The 23695-nt window shown below is 31.0% G+C and overlaps 1 protein-coding gene across 2 annotated transcripts; it reads right to left on the bottom strand.

Annotated features, from left to right (window-relative positions):
* Positions 1–6615: 6615 nt before the first annotated feature.
* Positions 6616–22729, bottom strand: LOC134694577 (A disintegrin and metalloproteinase with thrombospondin motifs 10-like). Of its 2 annotated transcripts, none has more exons than XM_063555593.1 (16): positions 22658–22729; positions 22139–22296; positions 21363–21400; positions 20822–20927; positions 19520–19684; positions 18843–18984; positions 17409–17534; positions 16692–16743; positions 14681–14830; positions 13680–13790; positions 12977–13093; positions 11162–11332; positions 10438–10550; positions 8947–9017; positions 8329–8552; positions 6616–7506 (listed from the first exon to the last, which is right to left on the bottom strand). In XM_063555593.1, the coding sequence occupies exons 1-16, from the start codon at positions 22691–22693 to the stop codon at positions 7478–7480; spliced, it is 1809 nt and encodes a 602-aa protein (XP_063411663.1). In that variant the 5' UTR covers positions 22694–22729; the 3' UTR covers positions 6616–7477. The 2 variants fall into 2 exon arrangements, with proteins under 2 accessions (XP_063411663.1, XP_063411665.1); XM_063555595.1 differs by having other exon boundaries at positions 8329–8549.
* Positions 22730–23695: the final 966 nt, after the last annotated feature.

Raw genomic sequence — 23695 nt, 5'->3', positions numbered from 1 at the left:
CTTTTGCTAGCTGTTTTTCTGTTTGTACCCATCTGATGAGCCCTTTTCAAATGATTTTCCTAGTTCGTTCTTATGTTGTACAGTTACACTACTATGGTTAGGGGATGATTGGGATCGTTAACGTGTTTAACACCGCCACATTCTTTATGAATGTGCCGGTCCCAAATCAGGAGTCTGTTAATCAGTAGTTCTTGTTTATTGGTGTGTTACATATTTGTTTTTCGTTCAATTGTTGACATACATTTGACCGTTAGTTTTCCAGTTTGAAATGTTTTACATTTGCCTTTAATAGCTGACTATGTGGTATGGACTTTGTTCATTGTTGAAGGCCGAACGGTGATCTATTGAAGTTAATTTTTTATGAAATTTTGTCTATATTGTGAAGAGTTGTCTCATTGGCAATCATACAACATCTTCTTTGTAACAGGTAACGTCATTTTTATAACGGCTACAATGTCAGTTTTTTGCAGAGTCGTTGGATGTCATTATCAGCAGATTTACATCATTTATGTTTCTCATATGCTGAAAGGCCACATTATCAACTACATAATAGTTTTTTAAAGGTTTCAGAAAGGGATGGAAATGGGCAAAATTAGAAAAGAAACAAACTTCATTAAAAAATTCCGAACAGTATTGGTTAATCTTAAGCTCTCTGTCAACAATTTAGCTGTACACAGTCAATGACTCAGGAATATATCAAAAAGACAACAACCCGACCAAAAATCTGACAACAGCCAGCGAAGGCCACAGATGGATCTTCATCGAAACGAGAGAATTCTGCACTTTGGTGGTCCTCAGCTGGCCCCTAAATATAATTGTGTACTCATTCATTGAAATAGACGTTACACTAAAATTTTGAAAACATACAAGACTTAAAAAGGCTAGAGGTTGTTGACAGCAATTGCGCAAAACTGAAGCAGAGTTAAAAATGTTCTGTGAGATCACCTCAACCCTCCTCACATACCTCTAGCTTATGTAGAATAATGAAACACATAGCAATACGCATAGTAAAACAGTTTAAAAGAAGTTCAATTCCGTTGTCAGAATAGATATCAAAAGAAACTATGCAAAATTACAATGTTACATGATTGAACAAATGACTACTAGCAGTTACTGACATGCAATCTCCAGATCTTGATTAACTGATTAAAGACTAAGAGTATGTGTTCATCATATAAACATCTAGTTCAATCCCTCCATAAAGGGGTTTAGTATCATACCATCATAGTATTTGAGAATAACATGGACTTGTATCATGGAACAACTAGTTTTATAATACATGTGTGTGTTTCCGATGCAAAAACCCAATGAGCGAATCAATATTAAACCTAAATTTGCAATTCCTCTCGACCTTAAAACACTGCAGTATCCTTTTGAGGTGAAAGCCGACACGTTTGTGCTTTAAAAAGAATGTTACAGTACAATATTGGATGTGAGATACCTGAACGTATAAGAACTTATATGTTCATTTATATTTAAGAGTTATATCATTGTATTGGTGATAAAATTTAGTGAATGGTTTGACTAGTTTGTGATGTCAAAAACACTGGTGTAATATTTTTTTTTTGTCATACTGAGATTTCCTTTGTTAAAGACAAATTTGTTGTTATATACACGAGCCACTAGAACAGTCGATAGTCGAATTCATAGAACGAAAATAAACTGACAATGCAAAAAATGAAAAAAAAAACAGACAAATAATAGTACACAAGATACAACATATAAAACTGAAGACTAAGCTACACGAACCCCTAAAAAACTGAGGTTGATCTCAGATGCATGCTGCGGGAGGGTAGGCAAGCAGATCCATAGCACTATGTCCAATGCACGATGTTTTGTCGATATTGTCAACATCGCAATGTCAACTTTATAGTGTCGTTATTGTGTTTACATTGTATCCTATCAATATGTTCTATACCTTTCTGTTTACATCGATCACATCGTATGCATCTCAATGTTACCAATCACATGTCAACATCGTGTTTATATTGTATATATAACATGTATAAAATCTATACTTTTCTGTTTACATCGCGATGTTGACAATATCGTGTCAACATCGTGTATATACTGTTTATATACAGTCAGTAGCTTGTAATTCAGTGTTTGTCGTTTGTTTATGTGTTACATATTTGTTTTTCGTTCATTTTTTTTTTAAATAAATAAGGCCGTTAGTTTTCTTGTTTGAATTGATTTACATTGTCTTATCGAGACCTTTTTTAGCTGACTTTGTGGTATGGGCTTTGCTCATTGTTGAAGGCCGTATGGTGACCTATAGTTATTAATGTTTGTGTAATTTTGGTCTTTTGTTGATAGTTGTCTCATTGGCATCTTACCACATCTTCTTTTTATATACCTTTCGGTTTTCATCGTTCACATCGTATACATGTACATCGCGATGTTGACAATATCCTGTCAACATCATGTTTATATTGTTTATATAAAGTCTATACCTTTCCATTTACATCGTTCACATCGTATACATCGTAATGTGAATAATAAAATGTCAACATCCAGTTTTTGTCTAACAGATATAAAAAAAACCAGATATGAATATGCACAGATGAAAAACAGTTAAGCATAAAGCAAAATGATATATTGGGACAACTACAACAGGCAACAAACCTCCTACTGCTTAACCGCTGATTATTAGAGGAGAAGAAAACAATAATAAGATGTTAAAAAAAATGTTTTTGAATAACATGAGTGAAGTCGACAAACAATCAATTGTCCACAGAAATTAAAATATTCTATACCATGTACCAAAATGAATGACCGGTACCTATTTCTATGCGTCAGGTATACTTTAAGATATAATGTATTGGTCTATAAAGATTTTCACATTCACTTGTTTGAAAACATTTACCAAAGACTCAGACTTAAAGATGTTCTACTTACCAGATCGTTTAAATCCTCGGGTTAGTTATATAAGTAAATATGACTATCCTTTAAATGTTAACCTGGTAGAGCAGATAGATTTGAATGAACTTGTTTATAAACTTCAACAACGATCGTCACTAGGAAACAGGGAATATTCATATACTTTGAACAAACGATACTGTACTGTGTTTTTTTTGGCCATAATTATGCAATTAAAGAAATTAGAAAAGATAGTATTGTAATTTTAAATGAACGTTCGAATTTCGTACCATGATTATAAAGATAAATAAAACAGACGATAAAGACCTTTAAATATTTTAAAAGATAACATAAAATAAAGCAACGAATATAAACGAAACAGTCGTAGTCCAAATAAGAATGACACATTGACTGGCTAATTTTTTTCTGTCACGCTTGTCGTCAGTAGGACATTTATTTATTTTATGTCTTATGGATTGCTTCCCTTCATACAATAATTGTATATGTTAAGTTATAACAGATGATTTGTTATTATCATTATGCAAGAATCCTCCTTGTATAAATAGGGATCACAATTTCTAAACGATAAAACGTGATTCATGATTTAATCTTATAATGAATGAGTTCAAATCAGAATTCTACATGTTCTCTTGAAATTGGGACATATCAGATAAATTTAGCTTTAATGTTAAAGAAAATATATATAAAAAGGGACCCTACTTTTAACTTTCTCTGAAACAAATGTCACTGACCTGTTATTAATGTTTTCCAAGTAAGCTTTCAATCTTATCAGACAATTTAAAAAAGTTTTGCAGAGGGGACACTTTTTTGTACGGTTTATGCATAATTTAATACTAGATCCTGTCAATACATTTTTGTTTTGTTTTATTAAACACTCAAAATAAACTCCCTTATACTGTATGCAGATCTATCTGCGATTTTAGTCTTGCTCCTTATGCATTGATACGTTCAGAATGATACATGATACTTCAACGTGGCATAATATGTTTTCAGATGACGAAATTAGCACCAATATGATATATCGAGTATGAATACGTGTCGAATATTACAGCATGTGCAGTGTAAAAGACGTGTAAACAATCAAATATGATCAAGCCCAGCAATGAACATGATGCAAATATGGAACAAAATTAGAATTAAGAATTTCACAGTTGCAGAGTTTAAAAATGAAAATTGCAATCCTCAGACATTAACTTATTAAGTGATGCAAGTACAAATAAAACATTTAATATTGTCTTTTATTGTCTTGTCCTGGTAAGATTTTTCTCGTTGTTAAGGGACGTCAGTAACCTGTAGTTTGTCTCAGTGAAAAATGTCTCACTGGCTATAATATTCCTAATTTTGTGTTAAAATATATATAACAGTAATTGATATGCATAGGGATCATAAATGAGTAACGTTTATATTGAGAGGTGATGAATTAGACTCATAGTATTTAAAATAAGTAAGAAAGGGACGTATAACAAGTTTATCATTTGCTTTGGTTCTAAGAGATAAAGTACAGAAGCGTATTAGTGTCACATAATATTTATCTTTATAATTCTTCTCATATTTGAGTTAAAACGCAGATTTGCGTTATAAATAACATGATTTGAGTTATAATGTTATAATACAAGTACCAGGTTACGTCCACGTGTTTTTGTTGAATGTATTTCCATTTTTATCCATCTGATGAGTTTAGCATTTTTCAACTGCTTTTTATAGTTCGTTTTTAAGTTGTACTGTTACACCATTGTTTTCCCAGGTAAGGGGACGGTTGGGTTCCTGTTAACATGTTTCAACCCGTATTGGTTGTCGTTTGTTGCTGTGTAAAATGTTTGTTTTCCGTTCATAATTGTGTATATTTATGAGACTGTTAGTTTTTCCGTTTGAATTGTTTAACATTTTTATTCGCGGCCCGTAATAACTGACAATGGGTCTTTCTCATTGTTGAAGACCGTAAGGGGACCTATACATGCTATAGCTATATATAGATGTAAAGATTTTTGTCATTTGGTCGCGTGTGGCCATGAAGATTTAAATTTATCTCATTGGCAATACTACATTTTTTTAATAAGTGTAAGAGGTCATAATCTATTCAGCTCGATGAATGAATCGAACTTCGCTAACAGGTTCGTAAACAAGAATTATATATAAAAAAAATAAAAAGTGTGCAATCAAGTTGTTTGTGTGTCTATCTGTCTCCCTGTCAGTCTGTTCAATGTTTATTGTTTGGACTTATTCAGACGGTTAATTTTTTTGGTGCTTGAAAATAAAGTCATCATAGATACCAGGACTAAATGTAGTATATACGCCAGAATCGCGTTTCGTCTACGAATCCAAAAAAAGTTAAAAAGACCAAAAAAGTACGAAGTTGAAGGGCATTGAGGACCAGAATTCCTAAAATTGTTGCCAAATACAGCTAAGGTAATCTATGCCTGAGGTAGAAAAGCCTCCGTATTGTCTCTTCTAGTATGTTTTGATAACGTGTAGTTGTTTGCGGCATTTTACATTTAGCATACAACACATTCTATGAGATATCCATCCCAAACATAACATCAGTACATGCACAGAAAAATACGACCACACAGAAAGAAAAGTAACATCACAATCAACATATATATATTTTTTCTTTTAATTTACAAATTGCTTTTTACTTTTTGCCTTTACACATTGAGAAATGAAAATAAAATACAAAATCTTCCAATCTATTAGATATAAAGATAGTGTTACTTATATTCAGAGACTTGTAATTTCAAATATAAGCATTTGTATGACATGTGTGGTAAACTTGCAACCTTATTCGTATATTTATTTAAGTATTTGGATTACGTTAGCTATAAAATAACAGATCACATATATTGTAGATCGCAATACCTCAATACTTGTATAGCAATTTGTCACTTTCAGTTGTATGATATGTCCAAGTATTTGTTAAATTTTGGTTTAACAGTTAGAATAGTTAGAATAGTTATCAAAGGTACCAGGATTATGATATAGGTGCCAGACGTGCGTTTTGTCTACACACGACCCATCAGTGATTTACAACACAATCAATCAATGTAACAATCATGAATATCTTAATGTTTTTTATGTGTCCACAACTTCAAGAAGGAAGCATTTAAATAGTATGGTTCATGAAAAGAAGTTATTAGGGCTACTTAATTAATAGCTTTTAAATAACCAAGAAATATTTTGAGTTTGAACCTAAAAAAACTGGTAAATGATTTTAGACAGTGAGATGTTTAGCTAGCTATGAAACCCGGTTAAAATCAATATTTACCATAAAACATGTAAACATTGGTTTTATATTCATTGGAACAGAGTAGAGTTGAGTTTACTTCTCGATGATGCTAACACTACATCGACTTTATCTCAATGGAAAAACGGTCATAGTAGTATTTACGATATAATGAATATCTCTTTTTATCGTTTTCAGAAAAAGGCTTTTAAATACGTCGAAAATGTTAAAATATAACAATATTTTTATTAATAAAATATACAGTATGAAACATGGAAGCAACAAGAAAACAACAAAATATTTAACAGTAATAAACAGTATATTGATTTTTCATTAATATCCTGTTACTTTGTATGTTTGAAAATAATAGTTTTAATTAAAATGAGCGTAAAACACACCTACCTATATGCCCGATATATTTGATAAATATTTACACGTGAATTTATAGCAATGTTTGTACGAAATAAGCTAAAACGCATAGAGTTAAATGTCTTTTTTTTTTATTGTTGCACAAGTAAAAACATATAAATTGCAAAGCAAATCTAGAGTCGTTCCCAGACTTTTATCTCTTTGTATTCAGTTTGATTGTCAGCATTTTGAAAGTAAACATAAATTCAAAGCTTCGCGATACGGGAAAACTTTAAACATTATAATTGTTTTACTACAAATAATATCATTGCCTCTAAGTATATATAATATTGTCAGAAAGAGTTGTATATATCTAACTTAAAACTATGTCATAAACTGAGAGACATTATCTTAGTTTATATTATAGAAGAGCCTGAAAAATCAAGGACACATGCAAAAGATTTACTTGTATTGAATATTACAAAGCTTTATATTTTCTACTATTTTTCCCTTCAAAAAGTTCAATGATAGTAAACTGTCATAACTCCAAATATTATACAAATACATCAAGTGGGTCAAGTTCAAAATGCATCATTAAATCATTAAACAATTTTAATTCCAATTGATAGTCATCTGTATACATAATAAGCAATGCAACGCAATAAAGCATTCGTAATTGTTTTAAAATTTACGGTTTCAGATTTTATAAATTTACGGTTCTTTCTTATTTTCGCGTATTTTTCTAGGAGAAAGAGGGCCAATATATAAGGTCTATAAAAATATGCAAAGTTTGTACTTAAAAAAAGTTATCATTTGATATTTTGATACACAATATAGCTTTGTAATAATGATTCAAGTCCCGTCAGTGATATCACCATTTAGAAATTTGAGTATTATACTATTAACGGATATTTATGATTGAACAGAATACACGTATTTATCATTTGAAATATAGTTTAAGTGTTGTCCTACACATCTGTAATCTTTTAGGACCAGTACAAATTGGATTCCTGTCTTTTTTGCATTTGATTAATATCTGTTTGAATAGTACTGGTCATCTAAAATCAAATAAAAAATTATAATAATGGTTCCAAACTAGATAAAGACTATTATCAATAGATATAGGAAGATGTGGTGTGAGTGCCAATGAGACAACTCTCCATCCAAATAACAATTTAAAAATTAAACCATTATAGGTTAAAGTACGGCCTTCAACACGGAGCCTTGGCTCACACCGAACAACAAGCTATAAAGGGCCCCAAAATTACTAGTGTAAAACCATTCAAACGGGAAAACCAACGGTCTCATCTATATAAACAAAAATATGTTTCCAGAATAACTTTAGTCAAACAAATTTTAATTTCCTAATGATTCTCGTGTTACTGTGGATTCATCAATATTCTTGGAGTAGCACTTGTCGTTCATTCACAAAAGAAGCCATTTATATCAAATTTTGACGTGGGAACTTAAAATCCTATTGCATGTTAAAAATATGTTGATATCTGACATACGTTATCGATTTTAAAAAAAGCTAGGAAGATGAAATATGTGAATAGAAGTTTTCTTTTTTATGTTTTTTTAATATTGCAAATTAAGTACAATAATCAAAGAAAATAGAATCAGACTCGTTTATTTATTTTCTTTTCGGCAGTTATTGTTCGACAGTGTGAGGTAAAATCAACAAGATAGAGAATAGTTCGTTTGCTATTTTATCGAACATTATTCAATTGCAAATGATATGACTCACTGTTTTTGCGATGAGTCTTGCAAGCTTGGTTTAGATTAAAAAGTTAATTTACATGTAAAAATCAAACCAATTATACTGTGTGCTGTTATTTTGAAATCTGCATACCTTAACTAATAGTCATAATGTATCATACCTCGTTTTGATCTCTGCGGCGAAAAATGATTGCTTTTGGAACCTTGACGCCCAGTTGGTGGTCTTTTGTATCGGCGATTGTCTTGGGATGGGAAAGCATCTTTAGAAATAGGTCGTGTCGACGATTGTGTTTTAATAGCACCATGGGAGACCTGTCGCTTTACTGGGGGTGGACGCATCTCTCCATTTGGCGAATGTTTCCGTAGTTCTGGCTGATGTTTCCTTCTTAAAGAATAAAAATACCAACTTAGTAGAATAACATGTTTTATGTCTACATTAAAATAATGTTCGTTCGATAATACTTTATAAAACCAGTTGAACTAAATACCTTGATTTTAATTTAATAACAATGTTTATATAACCAATTGGCATGATATTTTGTGAAACTATTAAATTCAAGTAAGTTTTATTTTTAGTAAGATGTGCATTTAGTTACATCTGCATATATCGAATACTTCATAGATATAAGTTATTTTTGACAATACGTTAGCAAAGATTATAAGTGTTTGGCTTGACAATACTTGGCTTAATATCGTAAAGTATTATGCAATGTGGACGCTAACATTTTGTTTTTATTCTAATGTTGATTTGATACTTTCAAGTCGAAGAATATATTCACGGTCCACCTTGTAAGGCATAATCATTTTGATATCTTATCTTGTCATGTGATACTACGTTTTTAAGAGGTGCCTGAAATGATACAGATTACTAAATTAACATGACAATTCAACGAGCCTTTTATTAAGCTTTACATGAGCCTTATTCTATTGTAGTCAAATTTACACACTCGGTATAAAGAAATTGATATATGTTATACCATGAGCAATGCCTTGAGCATAGAACCTGGTTTGAAAAAAGTATAACTAAATTGGTCATATTGTATACTAACATTTAATTAATTAAGTATCAAGTTTGCCAAGAACTTTGAACCGAAAACTGACACAACTTAAGCATTGGCAACATTTGGTAGATCATGTCTTTTATAATTTTTACAAAGTTTGAACTATTTATAAAAATTATAATCACACAACAAACGAACGCCGAGTGAAAGACCTTAATCAAATGGCAAACACAAAAGCTCAAACACATCATATAACAACTGACTAAGTACAGGCATGTTCTTATGTTGAAAACATTGGACTGAACCTGCTTTTTTTTAGCTAGCTAACCCTATCAAATGTATGACAATTGTGAGAACAAACATACAAAATAGGTAAAAATGTCAAAAAATATTCATTATAAAAACAAACATACATAATAGGTAAAAATGTCAAAAAATATTCATTATAAAAACAAACAAAAAATGTAGCAAAGATACACTAAAAACATTTGACACAATTATCTGACTTTTCAGGAGGCCTTTTAGAAAAAAAATCAAGGAATTTGTTAATTGGTCACAATCTGATTTAACATACACGTTTTTCTCAGCTAGAATGTTTATTTGGAACCGCCTATTATCACTTCGGAGTCCATCGCAGAGGTCTTGAATAAAAAGTTGTCAAGTTTTACCTCTAGTACTACTTCGGTCAAATTGATAATAATATGCATGTTGTGAAATGTATAAAAGATATATGCGTTTTGAAAACAAAGCGTATTTCAAAGTATATATACTTTTGAAACTTTAAAACTACGTCATCCGTCTGTTGAACATATATATTTCACAAGTCGACAAAGTGAATAGCAGAATATGTTTTAGTTTATTATGGTAGATTTTTCAATTCCTGGTGGATGTCTCTAATTCAAGCTTTCAGCAAAGATTGCTAGATTATATACCTCAATTATTCAGTTTTCTTTTTTTTTTTAATATAAATGAGGCCATAGGTTTTCTCTATTGAATTGTTTTTCATCGTCATATCGGGGCCTTTATAGCTGACTATGCTGTATGGGCTTTGCTAATTGTTAAAGGACGTACGGTCTATTGGTTTTTATGTCTGTGTCATTTTGGTCTCTTGTATACAGTTGTCTCATTGGCAATCATACCACATCTTCTTTTTCATAGTTGTTAATGTGTGTGTCATTTTGGTTTCGTGTGGACAGTTGTCTCATTGGCAATCATACCACATCTTTTTATTATATTAAACTCCTTACAATTATTATTTTGTAAATATACCTTTGATGGTTTCCTATGAGTTCGTCTAGACATTCTTATACAACATACAATAGCAATAATTAGAATTAACAAGAGTAAGCAGCCGGTAGATATGGCAACTGGAAGTACCCATACTACAAATAACAATTATAAAGTTAATGCATTATGAATAATTATATATGTTAACAATAGCTTTGTGTTCATTGTTTAATTTTAAGTCTTTAAAAATATGTAAAAGACTATATGCATATATGCATATATGCAGGACGTGTATGCACATTTTTTAATTGTCATTTTGGAGATAATACAGCACTATAACGGCATAAACCAGGCCGTCTTAAACTTGCAGTAATATGAGAGTAATCATATTCCAGCCTGATTTTGAAGGACATCAATAAAAGCTCTGTTCTTTTACTTTGTGTCGGTTTATTTGTTGTACATTCTATCCTCACTTGATTATAACAGAACATTTTCGTTTGTAATTTCGAAGCAAGAAATTTTTTTTCAAGTTTTAAAGGTTCATACTAGGAATATCAATTTTAACGCCCTCACATATGTGTCTTACACGTTCTTAGTTCCAATGTTCCACATTCAACCCTTTTTTGTTGCATTTTGGTTGAGGCTGAATGTTTGGGATTATTTTTATAAGTGAACTCGAAAAAAAGCTATTGAATTAGCGGTTACCAATTGATCTCTTACGGCTACCCAAAAGGATTGCTATTGCATATATGTACCTGTGTATTACCTGGTAGTGCTGTCGAGGAAGATGTAGTTGTTTCAGGATTATTTGGGCTTGATGATGGGGACGCTGGAGTTATCCCGTTACACGTGTAACAACACAAGTTCCTGTCTGTCTCACTATAAGTCGGGCATAAATTAATGTCACAGTTGGGTGCCCTATCACCAAACTCGCAATCTGCGATATAAAAAATAAGAAAGTAAACAAAAATCCGAACTCCAATGCAAAGGCAAGCCACAAAGAGGGGATGTCTATAAACCCTGAAAAAATCAGACGTTCGGCTACTTATATTAATCAATGGAACAAATTGAAAACTTGTCATACTCCTGACTTGGCACTACAGCCAGCTATGACAGTTGTACAAGATTCTACTTTATTAAGATATTTGGTGAGCTTTCAAATTAACCTTCATTGGTTCAAACCATTTTCATTTTTACTATTTACTTGTTCTTTTTGTGTCTGAAGATCGATTAACACATTCATTTCGAATTGAGGATAGAAATAAGGAAAGTGTCAAAAAGAAAACTTTTTTCTTCGAAAAACAGATTTTGTAGTTATTCGGACAGTTTGTATAAGCATGCACTCCTTATATATAACACTATGCTTTAAGAACTCTCATGTACTGAAGCGTTAAGATTATTCATACATATTCCAATGTGTCTCTTTTATTTGCTTGTATTCGAAGTTTTGCTTTTTGATCGTCCCTTGAAAGGCAATTCAGGAGAAGGGATTTGGACACACCATTTTTTTAAGTTATTATTTACATTCAATATTTATCAAAACTTTGTTTTAAAATATATGGTCGATATCGCTTGATTTTCTTGAATGAATAAACAACTGTTGTCTTTTGATGAGGTGTATACAATGATTTATCAACCGAAGAGATATGATATTCACCAAAGCCAACGGCCGAGGGTGAATGTCATATATCTTGGTTTGATTAATCATTGTATCAACTGAAATAAAAGTGAAGAATTGTTTTATTATTTGATTTTCTATCTTTTTATAATTTTCTAGTATTTGCTGATTATACATTTACATTTGATACTGCTCCCTGTGTTTCAGCTAGATATATATGCTTTTGCAGTTGCTAATTTTCAATAAATAGCACTAAAACAAATGCAACAAAAACAAGAAGAAGAATAGATACAACAACAACAAAAACAAGAAAAGAAACATGGATTTATTTGACGTCATAAACCTATGTGATTGACGTAACCTTTAAAACCAATATGCATGTACGCGAACGCTGTTCCAGATCTGATATGAAAATATTATTATTGTTGAGGCAGTGAATATAACTTTTTAATATAAAGGATTTCCTGTGCTTTTAGTCAAATGGATGAGGAAACAGAACATTTATAGTCATATACTATAGTACAAATTATCAAATGACTTCTTTGTTTGACAGAGCTTGATAATGTATAAATAATGTCTGTAGAATAAATATATAATTTTCATTTTATAACATTGTAAGTTATACATGTAAGGCACAAATTTATAACATGGATTCGTTAGAAACGATTGCAGAGTTTCCCGCAAGAAGATTATTGGTCAGAAAAATAAAACCAATATTATTCAACTCTAGTGTGGTTTGTGATGCTTAGTCTTTAGTTTGCTGTGTGAGTTAGGTATGCTGCTACTCTCTGTTTATCTTTTTACCATTCAGCCATGATCGCAGTTTCGGTTCCTTTTCTACTTTTTGAATGTTCTATTAGCATCTTTTCGAAATGAATGCTATTATAAACAAATGAGATAAGATGAACTTTTTTTTAAATTTATGATGATCTCAAACGTCACACTTGCTTAAGAAAACTTTACCTGCTATAGTGGATTTAAACTGTGTGCAAGTTTGACAGCACGTGTTTCCATTATCCCCGTAACATTGGTCGCCACCTTTTATACTAGAACAATTTGAACGGTCACCATAATTACAATCTGAAAATAAACATGTCTCAATTCTTTGCCACAAAGCCTAAATGATCGCATTTTTAAAATTCAAGTTCCACATGTTAATAGATAACATCACTTTAGAATATTGCATTTGTAAGCTTGAATAATTTCTATATAATAGTAAATTTATTATGTAAACAGTCACAAACATGGTTTTAAATGAGAAAAACTTTAACATATAACTATATATTCGGTTTAAAAAGAATGATGTAAAATAAACTAAATTACAACTGATTATATTAATTTTTCAATTTTGGGTTTTCGCCTAGAAAACAATGCATTGCATTTGCATTTAGTAAAATTTAGAACGATAATATATCAAAGGTACAAGTCTCATAAGTTGATGCACCCGACGCGCATCTCGTCTCTATATGAATCATTAGTGGCGCTCAGATCAAACTGGTTAGGAAGCCCAACAAGTATAAATTTGAAGAACAGTGCATTTCCAAAAGTTGTGTCAAATACGGATTAAAACATGATTTATTATTTTTAAATGAAGTTCAATAGCAATGACAATGATTTGTAAATTCTAAAAATATACTAAAATGTACTTTTATCCATTTCAACATACCTGGTATGTTTGTGATATACGGTGAACAGGTATTACAGCAGTTTTCACCATTCGCATAACAACCATAACTCGTAATGGCAGAACAGTCTATTTTATCTCCAAACTCACAACCTGTACATTAAACCATATCATTAGGAATATCAAGTGTGTTTATAAGTATGTTTGGTTTAAATATAGGATTAAATAAAAACTAGATGGATCATTTGAATCGAACCCCTGCAATTTATGTTCGCTCCGTAGAGAAGATTTCCGGGTCTCCTTTGACATCATTTGCAAGTATGGGCCTGAGAAACGACTATAGTTCGTCGAAAGGGGACGATAAAAGGACCGCCAGGGGTAAGAGAGAGCCATAGTTCTTGCACGTATACCATGTACACATGTAGATTTAAAAAAAAACGCGATATAATGATGGCACAAGACAGTACTAGCATTCTCAAAGTGGACACGGTTTAATTTAAGTTGCAAAAGCTTGTTTCCCAATCATGTATAAAAAAATATGCTTAAACTTAACTAGAAACAAGATACCTTCACTGTATATGAATAGCTTCTTTAAAAAAAAAAACCCAACCTGTACAGACACACTTTTAAATGTATTTATTCGCGAAAAGACAAAAATTATCTAATGAATGTACATGTTAAAACAAAACCAGACCGGTGTGCTCGATAACTGAGATGTAATAAATAAGCATACTTAGGGAAAGATTGGCATTTTTTAAAATTCAGTTTCACAAGCTTCTAAAGCAATTATCTCGATAATAACTGAACATAAGACATCATGTTTCTACATGTCTGATTCTAATAACACAGTTTAACAAATATTATTTTTCAATATGTACCAATATGTTTTAGAATTTGATAAGTATCGTCACCAATATTTCTGTATTAATGACTTTCCCGAATCTATCATAAGAAGAGGAATTTTTTTTTTATTTTCTGTCGCTGGATATCCCACTAAATGTAAGTATTGAGTGATAGAATACATAAATAAAATTAACTATTACCGGTTACACCTGTAGCAATATTGTTACAAGATTTACAGCATTGTGGATAAATAGTTGGGTTATAGCATCTGTATGATTGCTGCAGGATGAGAGAAGGACAAGTTTTCTCTAGGACAATCACACCAGTCTGATCACCAAACACACAATTTTCTAAAATAAAATAAAAGAAGGTAATGAAAATTAGCTGCAAAATTACTTTATCATGATCATGAAATAAGTGTATCAAATTAAATTATCTAGAAAATGTTCACGGTACTAAGTACTCTGTTGAACGTTTGTTTTCCTTTTTTTCTTTCCATTAAATTTTTTCAAGCCATCAGTCAATATGCACAACATATATAATAGATATGTAAGAAAACAAATCATAATTCAAAATTGAGAGTTAGTAGTCTAGAGTTGAGACTTATAAATTAGGGATCATTTCAAAATATACATTTTTAAAATTCTCGGTATATAAATAGTAAATTTACCCAACATTAAAATTTTGTAAAACAGTCATGCGTTTTTCTACAAAAAACTCATCTGTGATGATCGAATCGAGAAAGTTAAAAAGGCCATGAAATAAAAAAACATCGTACTTAACATTATAACTTAAAATCCACAAAAAAAATTAAACATCAATTTCTTTTTAAAAAAATCGAAAAAAGCCGTTATGAATACCAATGGAAATGAAAGTAATTCCAAAGTGTCTAAATAAGTGGTTCCTTGGTGAACCGCTTGTTCGGCTGGTTGATTGTTGCGTTGGTTGGATCATAAACTGCATTTATAATGTCAATTATCAAATTTTTGATAGAGTTTGGTTTGATGGTCGCTAATTGTATTGATAGGTTGTTAGATTTAGTGATTGATTGATCAAATGATTAATGAATGATAAACATCGCAAAAGACTCGTATTTCGTATTATGTAATTCATTGATAACTTGTATGTTTAAAGTCGAGAATGTTCCCTTTAACATTTTCTTGGCAAAAATGTTTTCGGAGTAATAGAAAAAGTGGTGTCCTAAATCCTATAATTTCACCGGTCTAGAAATATCACGACATAAACATAAATGGACATGTTATAGCTGACTATATGGTATGGATTTTGGTGATTGTTAAATGTTGTACGGTAACCTAGGGTTGTAAACGTCATGTATGTTAGGTCTCTGGTAGAGATTTTTCATTGGCAACTATAAAGTCACAAAAAATAGAAGCGACTTCATTATATTAGAGTCAATAATTGAATCTTTCTCAATGATTTAGTTTCACTGAACCATGATTATTGATACAATCAGAGTCACGTAGTAACACATAAATTACAGATGTATGCATTCATTTAGCTCTAGGTCATTTGATTTCCACACAACGAGTTTCTTGTTTCTGTTTTGTTTATATGTTGATTTGTATATTTTTTATGAATTTCTTAAAATTTTACATTGTTAAAAACTGTTGTAATTTAACCATTTATCTCATATCCTCTCTGTCCTTAGTATAACTTATCTATTGAACGATGTGTATTGCAAAAGATGATTAATAGCTGATAAAACCACAAACATCAAAAGTTCATAACTGAAGCCAAAATATCCTCATGATGTGTATACGTTTTTCAGCTTAAGAATCACTTAGTTGCGGCACGAAAATCGGAACATGAGTGTCATGCTAAGTTAGATGAATATAAAAAAAACCTTGATAAACTTTTTGGCTTTAATATAATCAGGCATTCTCTTTCAAACAAAAAAAATGAACTAGCAAAGTAAAACAAAATAAAACAAAACAAACCAAAAACATTACAACTGTATTCTGATTTTTTACACAAACGTTAAAGAACAAACCAATGCTTTGTTTTTCTATGTATCTTAAAAAGATGTAATGTATCCACTCTTTTCTCATGTTTCTTGTAAACTATAAAATTGACGAGATTTATATGTCGAATCGTCTTTATGTTTGAGATTGTTTTCCTTGAAGATATCAAATATTTTTTTTAAAGAAATACACAATAGTATTCAGTCTAATAGATATGAACTATTCTTACCTGTCAGTGCGGGAGCAGTTGATGAAGTGACACACTGATAACCTTCACACCACTGTTTGCAACGAACCATATAAAATATTTGAATTAATATGAAAACTTGTATAGTAATAAAGTAAAATAAACATGATAAACACAGAAAAATTTGACCGAACAAATATTTTAACAATTGTGAAAGAAACAGGAATAAATAAGATATATCAGTTATACATTTGATGTATTTTCTAATTATATGCGTTGGATTATGCCGTTCTTTTGACATATTTTTATATGATTTTATATTCTGAGGTAAAGATAGTACATACTATATTTGTGTTCTCGTCTATGACAGGTGACTCTCTTACACACAGCGGGTTATTGTTGGAAGTAAATATGTAAAATCTCTCTTTTAATATCGAAAATAGTAACAGAAACTAAATTCTTTTAGGCTCGTTCTTGTATTTGTGTGTGTTTTTTCAAAGGACTTACTTGAAGAATATGATTAGCATGTTAATATAGCAACATATTTGTTTATAGAATTTTACTGACTGACGTTAATGTTAAGCATCATACAAAACAGAAGCAAGGTTTCTTAGCATAAAAAGTTATTGAACTTTTAATGGACACTAACTGTTCAAATTTGGAATTGTGCCCAAACCCTTTACAGTAGTCTATAGACGTATGAATCCCACTGCCTACGCTCATGCATTGAATGAAAAAAAATCATGATAATCTAAATACCTTTCCATTACCGCAAGACGTCCGCTCAGCCGGTAAAATCAAGGAACATTGGTTTGCTAAATGTGGATTTACACACCACAAGCCTGTACATGCGGTTTGAAAACTACCAGCATTAACGTACGGTAACTAGAATATAACATGTCAAAACAATGATAGTATTGAATGTTGAATCCCCAGAATATTAATGCGAATTTCATCTGTTTAATATAATTTGTAATATGTATAATAAAATAAACGATACCAATTTCCTGCAATAGATGCAGACAACAACAATTAGTGTCGATTAGTGATGCTCGAAACCACATTTGAAAATTCAAAGCTTATTCGAATTTGGAGAGCTATGCATAAAAAAGGACCAAAATAGCCACAGCTGGACAAGAAATCAGAGATTTGCATGACGAACCTATATTCCTTTATTTGTAATATTTGCCAAAATTTAGTAACAATCAACTCGTGTGTAGTGGTTGAATATATGTTCCGTTGCTATAAATAAGTTTATATTTTAAGAAGACAACTAAGATGCCTTTTGACAAGTTAATTGTTGTTATTATTTTCAGTTGCGTGTGTTTGACTTATTTGTAGAGACATTGTTACCAACCCTACCTTTAAAGACAACCATTAGCATAAGAACAAACCGTTTATCCTGATTGTTTAGCGTCAACTATGTTCGTCGCATTTTTTACCAGTCTATTTATGAAAACAACGATTTAATTTATTGGATGAATTTGATAGATCGTTATCATCTCAAATGAAAAGATGTAGTACAAGCAACTTTATTTAAATGTACGCACGTGTGTAGTACGTCAGAGGTAATGGATCAAACAAAAGTCATGATGAACAACGCTAACTTTTCATATTTGATTCAAAGTCAGGAACATCAACGTGTGAAATATTACATGATTTGTTTCGTCTTGATACGAAATGTATTCCAAATAAACAAATAGTGAGACAAAATATACATTCATATGCAGTTATACAAGACAACACGTTTCTCCGAGATATCAAATTGAGTAACAAATTTAAAATATTGATTGTGTCTTAAGATATTGTTCATGATGCTGCAATATGTTCTTGTTATATTTGTTCTTAAAAAGGAGCAATAGGTTAATCTATTGTCTCGTTTCGCATTTTCCTTGAAGTTCAATATTTTTGTTTGTCCATAATTGTCTATACTCCGATAGCATCAACTGATAAATCTAACATTACCATCCCTTTTATGCCTGCGTAACGCTAAGGCGCCATTTGTGCTGAATAGTTCATATTTTCGTCATTTTTCGTTGTAGTTTTTTTTACATGGTGTGTATTGTGTGATACACTTTTACTATTATCCTCTTCTTTTTATAAGAAGTGATCAGACTGCCGGGTGAGAGAAATTCGTGTACCATATAACTTTACATCAGCCCCGTTTTTTTTTATCATTTTTTAAATATTTACCCTGCATACAAACGATGAAACACCAAATGCCATCTTACATTGCTGATCAGCAGTATATGATTGGCCAATCGGCTGTGTTAAATATGAATCAAGGCTATTATGATTGCTGGAAATTGTTGTTGATAAACATTTATTGCCAGAACTGGAAAACAAATAATAAAGTTATAAATGTAAACCTAGGTATAACAGTTACTTTGGGAAATATTACATCACTGTGAATTGGGTACATGTGTATTAAGGTTCAAATTAATTAGACATCAATTTTCTTCAATCCTACATTGACCCGAAACTTAAACCTGCAACACAATTTACAACTTAACGAACGAACGGACGAACACACCGAAAAAACATAATACCCCATTTAAATTAGGGATTGCATTAATGATATCTCTGACTATATGCTAAGCTTAAGCCTTACTTTTAACCTTTTTTTATTTTATTTTATCAGCTCCTCAATCTGTGAATTAGGTTTTGGAATTGTTTAAACATTTTGTCGAAAAGCTTAATTGAAGATACTACACTGAGTGTCGAAATTCACATCAGGTATATTAAAATGTTTACAGATAATATTATTAATATTAAACATAAATATACATCGGCCTCATTTCCGTCAGACACAAAAATATATTATTTATCTATTAATGTGTACAAAAATAATACGTAAGATGCATGCTTACCTCTCTATTGTATTTATTCGTGTATTTATTTCTTGTCCGCTACAGGATGAAAACTTCCACGGATTTGTTGATGTTGATCCACTGATGGCTTGACTAACAGCAGCCATAATGTTACGACTTGATGACAGACAAGTATTATCAAGCTCGTCATGAACTGCACTCAAACTGAAATACATCGTTGCATTTTTGTTATATTTCCTCAGATGAGATGCATGGTGCTGCATGTTTTAAGAATTGACGTATATTTCGTTAAGTTTGGATAAGGTATTTGAAAACAGAAGGATAAAAAGTGCAAAACTGGATGCAATTCATAATTGGAGTTAGACAACGCTTTTGGAAAAAGAACAAAGCAAGCTTTCATTGTTTTTTTTGTTTTTTTTGGCATTACACTGCAGACGACAGACGGTCCACTAGTCGTGCTAGTGGAAACTCTCAATTTACTCAACAAGTAAGATTATTGTTCCATCCTTTACATATTTAGGTAACCTTTTAAATTTATTATAAAATTATACAATTCTACGATATGCATCTCTTGTATAATTAAGTTGATCCTTCAGTTGCGTTGATAACTTTCAAAGTTAGTTTGGTGGAGTTCGTTTTGCTCTATCGTTTGTTTTCTGTGGGTTTTTTTGTATTTTTTTTTTTTTTTTTTGTATATTAGCCATAGGATTGTCGGTTTATTTGCTTTTAATGAGTGTAAATGTTCCTTTGGTATCCTTCTATTCTCTGTTCTAATATTCTGCGTTGGTCGTTCCTGATGAAGGGGAATCCAGAAAGGTTTTTTTAAGCCTGAAATGTATTTTTTTCTTTTTTGGTTAATTAACGCCATATGCTTATTGTTTCATATTAGGTTAAGTCCTTTGTTGCTGCAAATCATTTTCATGAAAGTGTTGCCTATTTTATAAAAAAAAAAGTCGTAGTTATGAGACGCATTTGATATAGAGAATAAAATCCTAAACACTGGTCAAAATGAACCCCGCCATAAGCAATGGTTGATAGCAGATGCTGAAAGATGATGTGCAATTCCGTCATGATCTACTTTATACATATCATTGACATTTTGTAGCAAAGTTCAAATCCTGTTCACATCGGTTTTTCGACATAAAACTTTGAATATCCCTATTGTATTTTTAGCTACTGATTGTTTAAAAAACGGGTTTGAAAACAATGATATAGACGTCTTTGCATACAATAATGCAATATCTTGATACTTCTTTTCTGAATCATATAACTATAATTGATTCAGGCCGATCCATGCAGTATTTATCCAACATTATCTTAAAATCTTAGTATCATATTTACCTATGTGCTAGCTCATGAGCAGCAATTGTTTGTGATATAAAGTTGAAATCTTCCTCGACTATAGAAACACTTTGATCTGTGCACATTGCTCCAAGATAAGCATAGCCTAAAACAAAATAAAAAATCTTCCTTTATAATGATCACTCTTATCTGATTAAAATACATACATTTTGTATACACAATACTTACAAATGTTCATTATCCAGCATTTTCTACATAATGACAATCATGTACCAAGTCAGGACAGTTTGTCTTGTTTGAATTAACCTTTGACATTGACATTTTAAAATAAACTTTGAGAAGGAACTTTCCGTTTGGCATTTTGTAAGATCGATATTTTCTTTAATCATTTTTCATAATATTAAACATGAAATGTATGTTCACTTTACCGATATTTAAAGAAATATGTTCCCGTACAAACTGATGGAAAAGGGGGCAAATCATATTTCAACCTTTCTGTTGTTCTTCTCAGTTTCAACATGTTCAACACATTAAGGTTTAAACCATTTAAAAGCGTAAAACCATTGAGCTAGGTTCTTACCTGTAGCGTTACTGCTATCCATCAATGTAATGTCATGTCTGAATATAAAAATACAAACATAGAAAAAATGCCTGAAGCATTGAAACTAATCTTAAATTCAGAATTGCATCTCTCCAATTCAGAATTAAATAATTTGGACTGCACAGCATTGAAAAGTCTTTTATTATCATTACATGCAGAACAATTAATACTGCTTATCGGATCCAAATAATATAGAAATAAAAAAAAACATAACAAGATTCTGACCAGACAGCTGGTTGCGAATTCTGTAATTTTAATTGCGAAACAAATCGGTATTTTCTTCTACAACATTTATCAGCTTATGTACCTCCGTTAAATTAAGAAATTATTTTCATAAGCTTAGTTTTGAGCTCCGTCTTCTCATCGAGCACCAGCGTTTATGTTCAGGTTTGCAGTTTGGTTTCGTGCTGCTCAAATTCATAATTTTATGTTAAAAACTTTGTATGTTATTTATGATGAGCCTACCTTTGGAATGAAAGCAGAATACCCGTTTAATATTACATAATTTATATTTTATCGAAATTTTGAGGAACGATTATGAAGAAAAGCAAGCATCAGTAGGTGAAAATATTAATTATAATAATCAGAAGAAATTATAAGTTCATCCAACTTATTATCAAAACTCTGTTTCTTTGAAGTAAAACATAACTCACAAGCACACTTGCTAACATATTCGAAAAAATATCTTTAACTTTAATCTATCAATGAATTTTCGTTGAAAAAAATTATTCATAATCAATGAAAAATAATCATACCTAGTAAAAAGCATTGCATGATCGTGTGGAGGTATTCCCGTTCCTGTTGTTTGAATCCAGTTTTGAAAGGCTGCTAGTGTTGTATCGGAATCTAATGTACATCTAGATGATGCCTGACAGTCTGTGTTGTTCTCGGTGAATTGAGCTGAGGCAGCATCCTAGTAAAAGTTTTTATATCGCGTTAAGATTTTTTAATTGAAATATTGGTCTTTAATTACTACTTTTAGGACTGTTGTCTGATGTCTGAAGTGATACGACTGAACAATGAACAACGAGCTCTGCATTTAACTGCATGACCACTAATTAATAGATATATTGTATATCAACCGAAAGCTACGTGTACATGCATGTCAAAAAGACAACATTTAAAAAAATGTAATATTGATATCGATTTAAACAAAATATTACATCAAAGTATTATAATTTTACCTAACATAATGTTAGAAATATTATTTTAAGTTGCTAACAATCAACGTCACTAGCATTTACGACAATTATATATTTATATAAAAATAATACCTGTAAAATATAGAGTCCCGCAGTTTTAATATCCATTGTGAAAGAAACGCCTGGGATATTCTTATAACGAAGATCAATCTACAAAAACAAAGCTTCCCATTAAGAAATAAATCATATAATAATTGTTATCCCTAGTAAATATATTTCGACTGAACCAAAATGAACAATCAGCATAATCCTTTATATTCTGCTAGGAGACTCTCCGTTAATAATTTTCCTCAGAGTTCGGTATTTCTTATTTTTTACTTTTTTCTGAAGTACCATGCAAGTCTAGTGATTAAAGCAAAACGCAACTCAAGTAGTAAATGCTGTCAAAATTGATACAGCAATCTAACTTAAAATTAAAAAAAAAGGATGTTATTCTTTCAAGACAAAGATTGCACTGTCAATTTGGTAATAAATACATAGCTATTGTCAATATTTGTTCCGTGTATTATAAATGATAAATCGTAAATACTGCAAATTATTAAGTAACGATCAGCTGTGTACATAATTGTTGGTTCTATATGAAAGACAAATACAAATATTTCACTTACTCCCTTCATCATGTATGCGTAAAATTGTCTTATTGCATCCAATGCTGCATTTATATCGTTATTCTTTTCAGACAGCCAACTGTAAATAGAAAAAATAAAAATAAACTGTTATGCATAAGTTTGTGTATGTACAAAAACTGTTAACATCGGTGAAAATGATAAAAAAAGAGAAAATTGAAAAAAAAAGAGATCACTTGGTTGCAAAGAAATAAAAAATAACTGTCGAAAATGAAAATCAGATAACCAAACACTTATTACAGAAATGGCCGATGTACAGAATATAGAAATCTCCTGATTACAGAAAAAGTAAAATTCATATTTTTAAGAAATATAAGTTGGTTTTGTTCACGATAAAAAGAAATTAGGTGGACGATATTTAAAGAATACATATACGAATGAAACGCTACCCCCAAATCCAACCCCAACCACACTATTATAAATTCCATACTCACAATTGATATGCGCTATAATCTACAACCATCAGTAGTTCTGTCTGGTAGTT

The sequence above is a fragment of the Mytilus trossulus genome, chromosome 13 (genome assembly GCF_036588685.1).
Source record: "Mytilus trossulus isolate FHL-02 chromosome 13, PNRI_Mtr1.1.1.hap1, whole genome shotgun sequence".
Classification (NCBI taxonomy): Eukaryota; Metazoa; Mollusca; class Bivalvia; order Mytilida; family Mytilidae; genus Mytilus; species Mytilus trossulus.
This window is presented reverse-complemented; position numbering and strand designations above follow the sequence as displayed.

What these genes read in the sequence shown, in the direction of transcription:
- LOC134694577 (XM_063555593.1), bottom strand. Translation starts at nt 22,693, where the DNA reads ATGGATATTAAAACTGCGGGACTCTATATTTTACAG. An exon ending in CGGGACTCTATATTTTACAG is followed by an intron (nt 22,297 to 22,657) that starts GTATTATTTTTA and finishes AACTTTTACTAG; the next exon opens with GATGCTGCCTCAGCTCAATT. An exon ending in GCTCATGAGCTAGCACATAG is followed by an intron (nt 19,685 to 20,821) that starts GTAAATATGATA and finishes GATGTATTTCAG; the next exon opens with TTTGAGTGCAGTTCATGACG.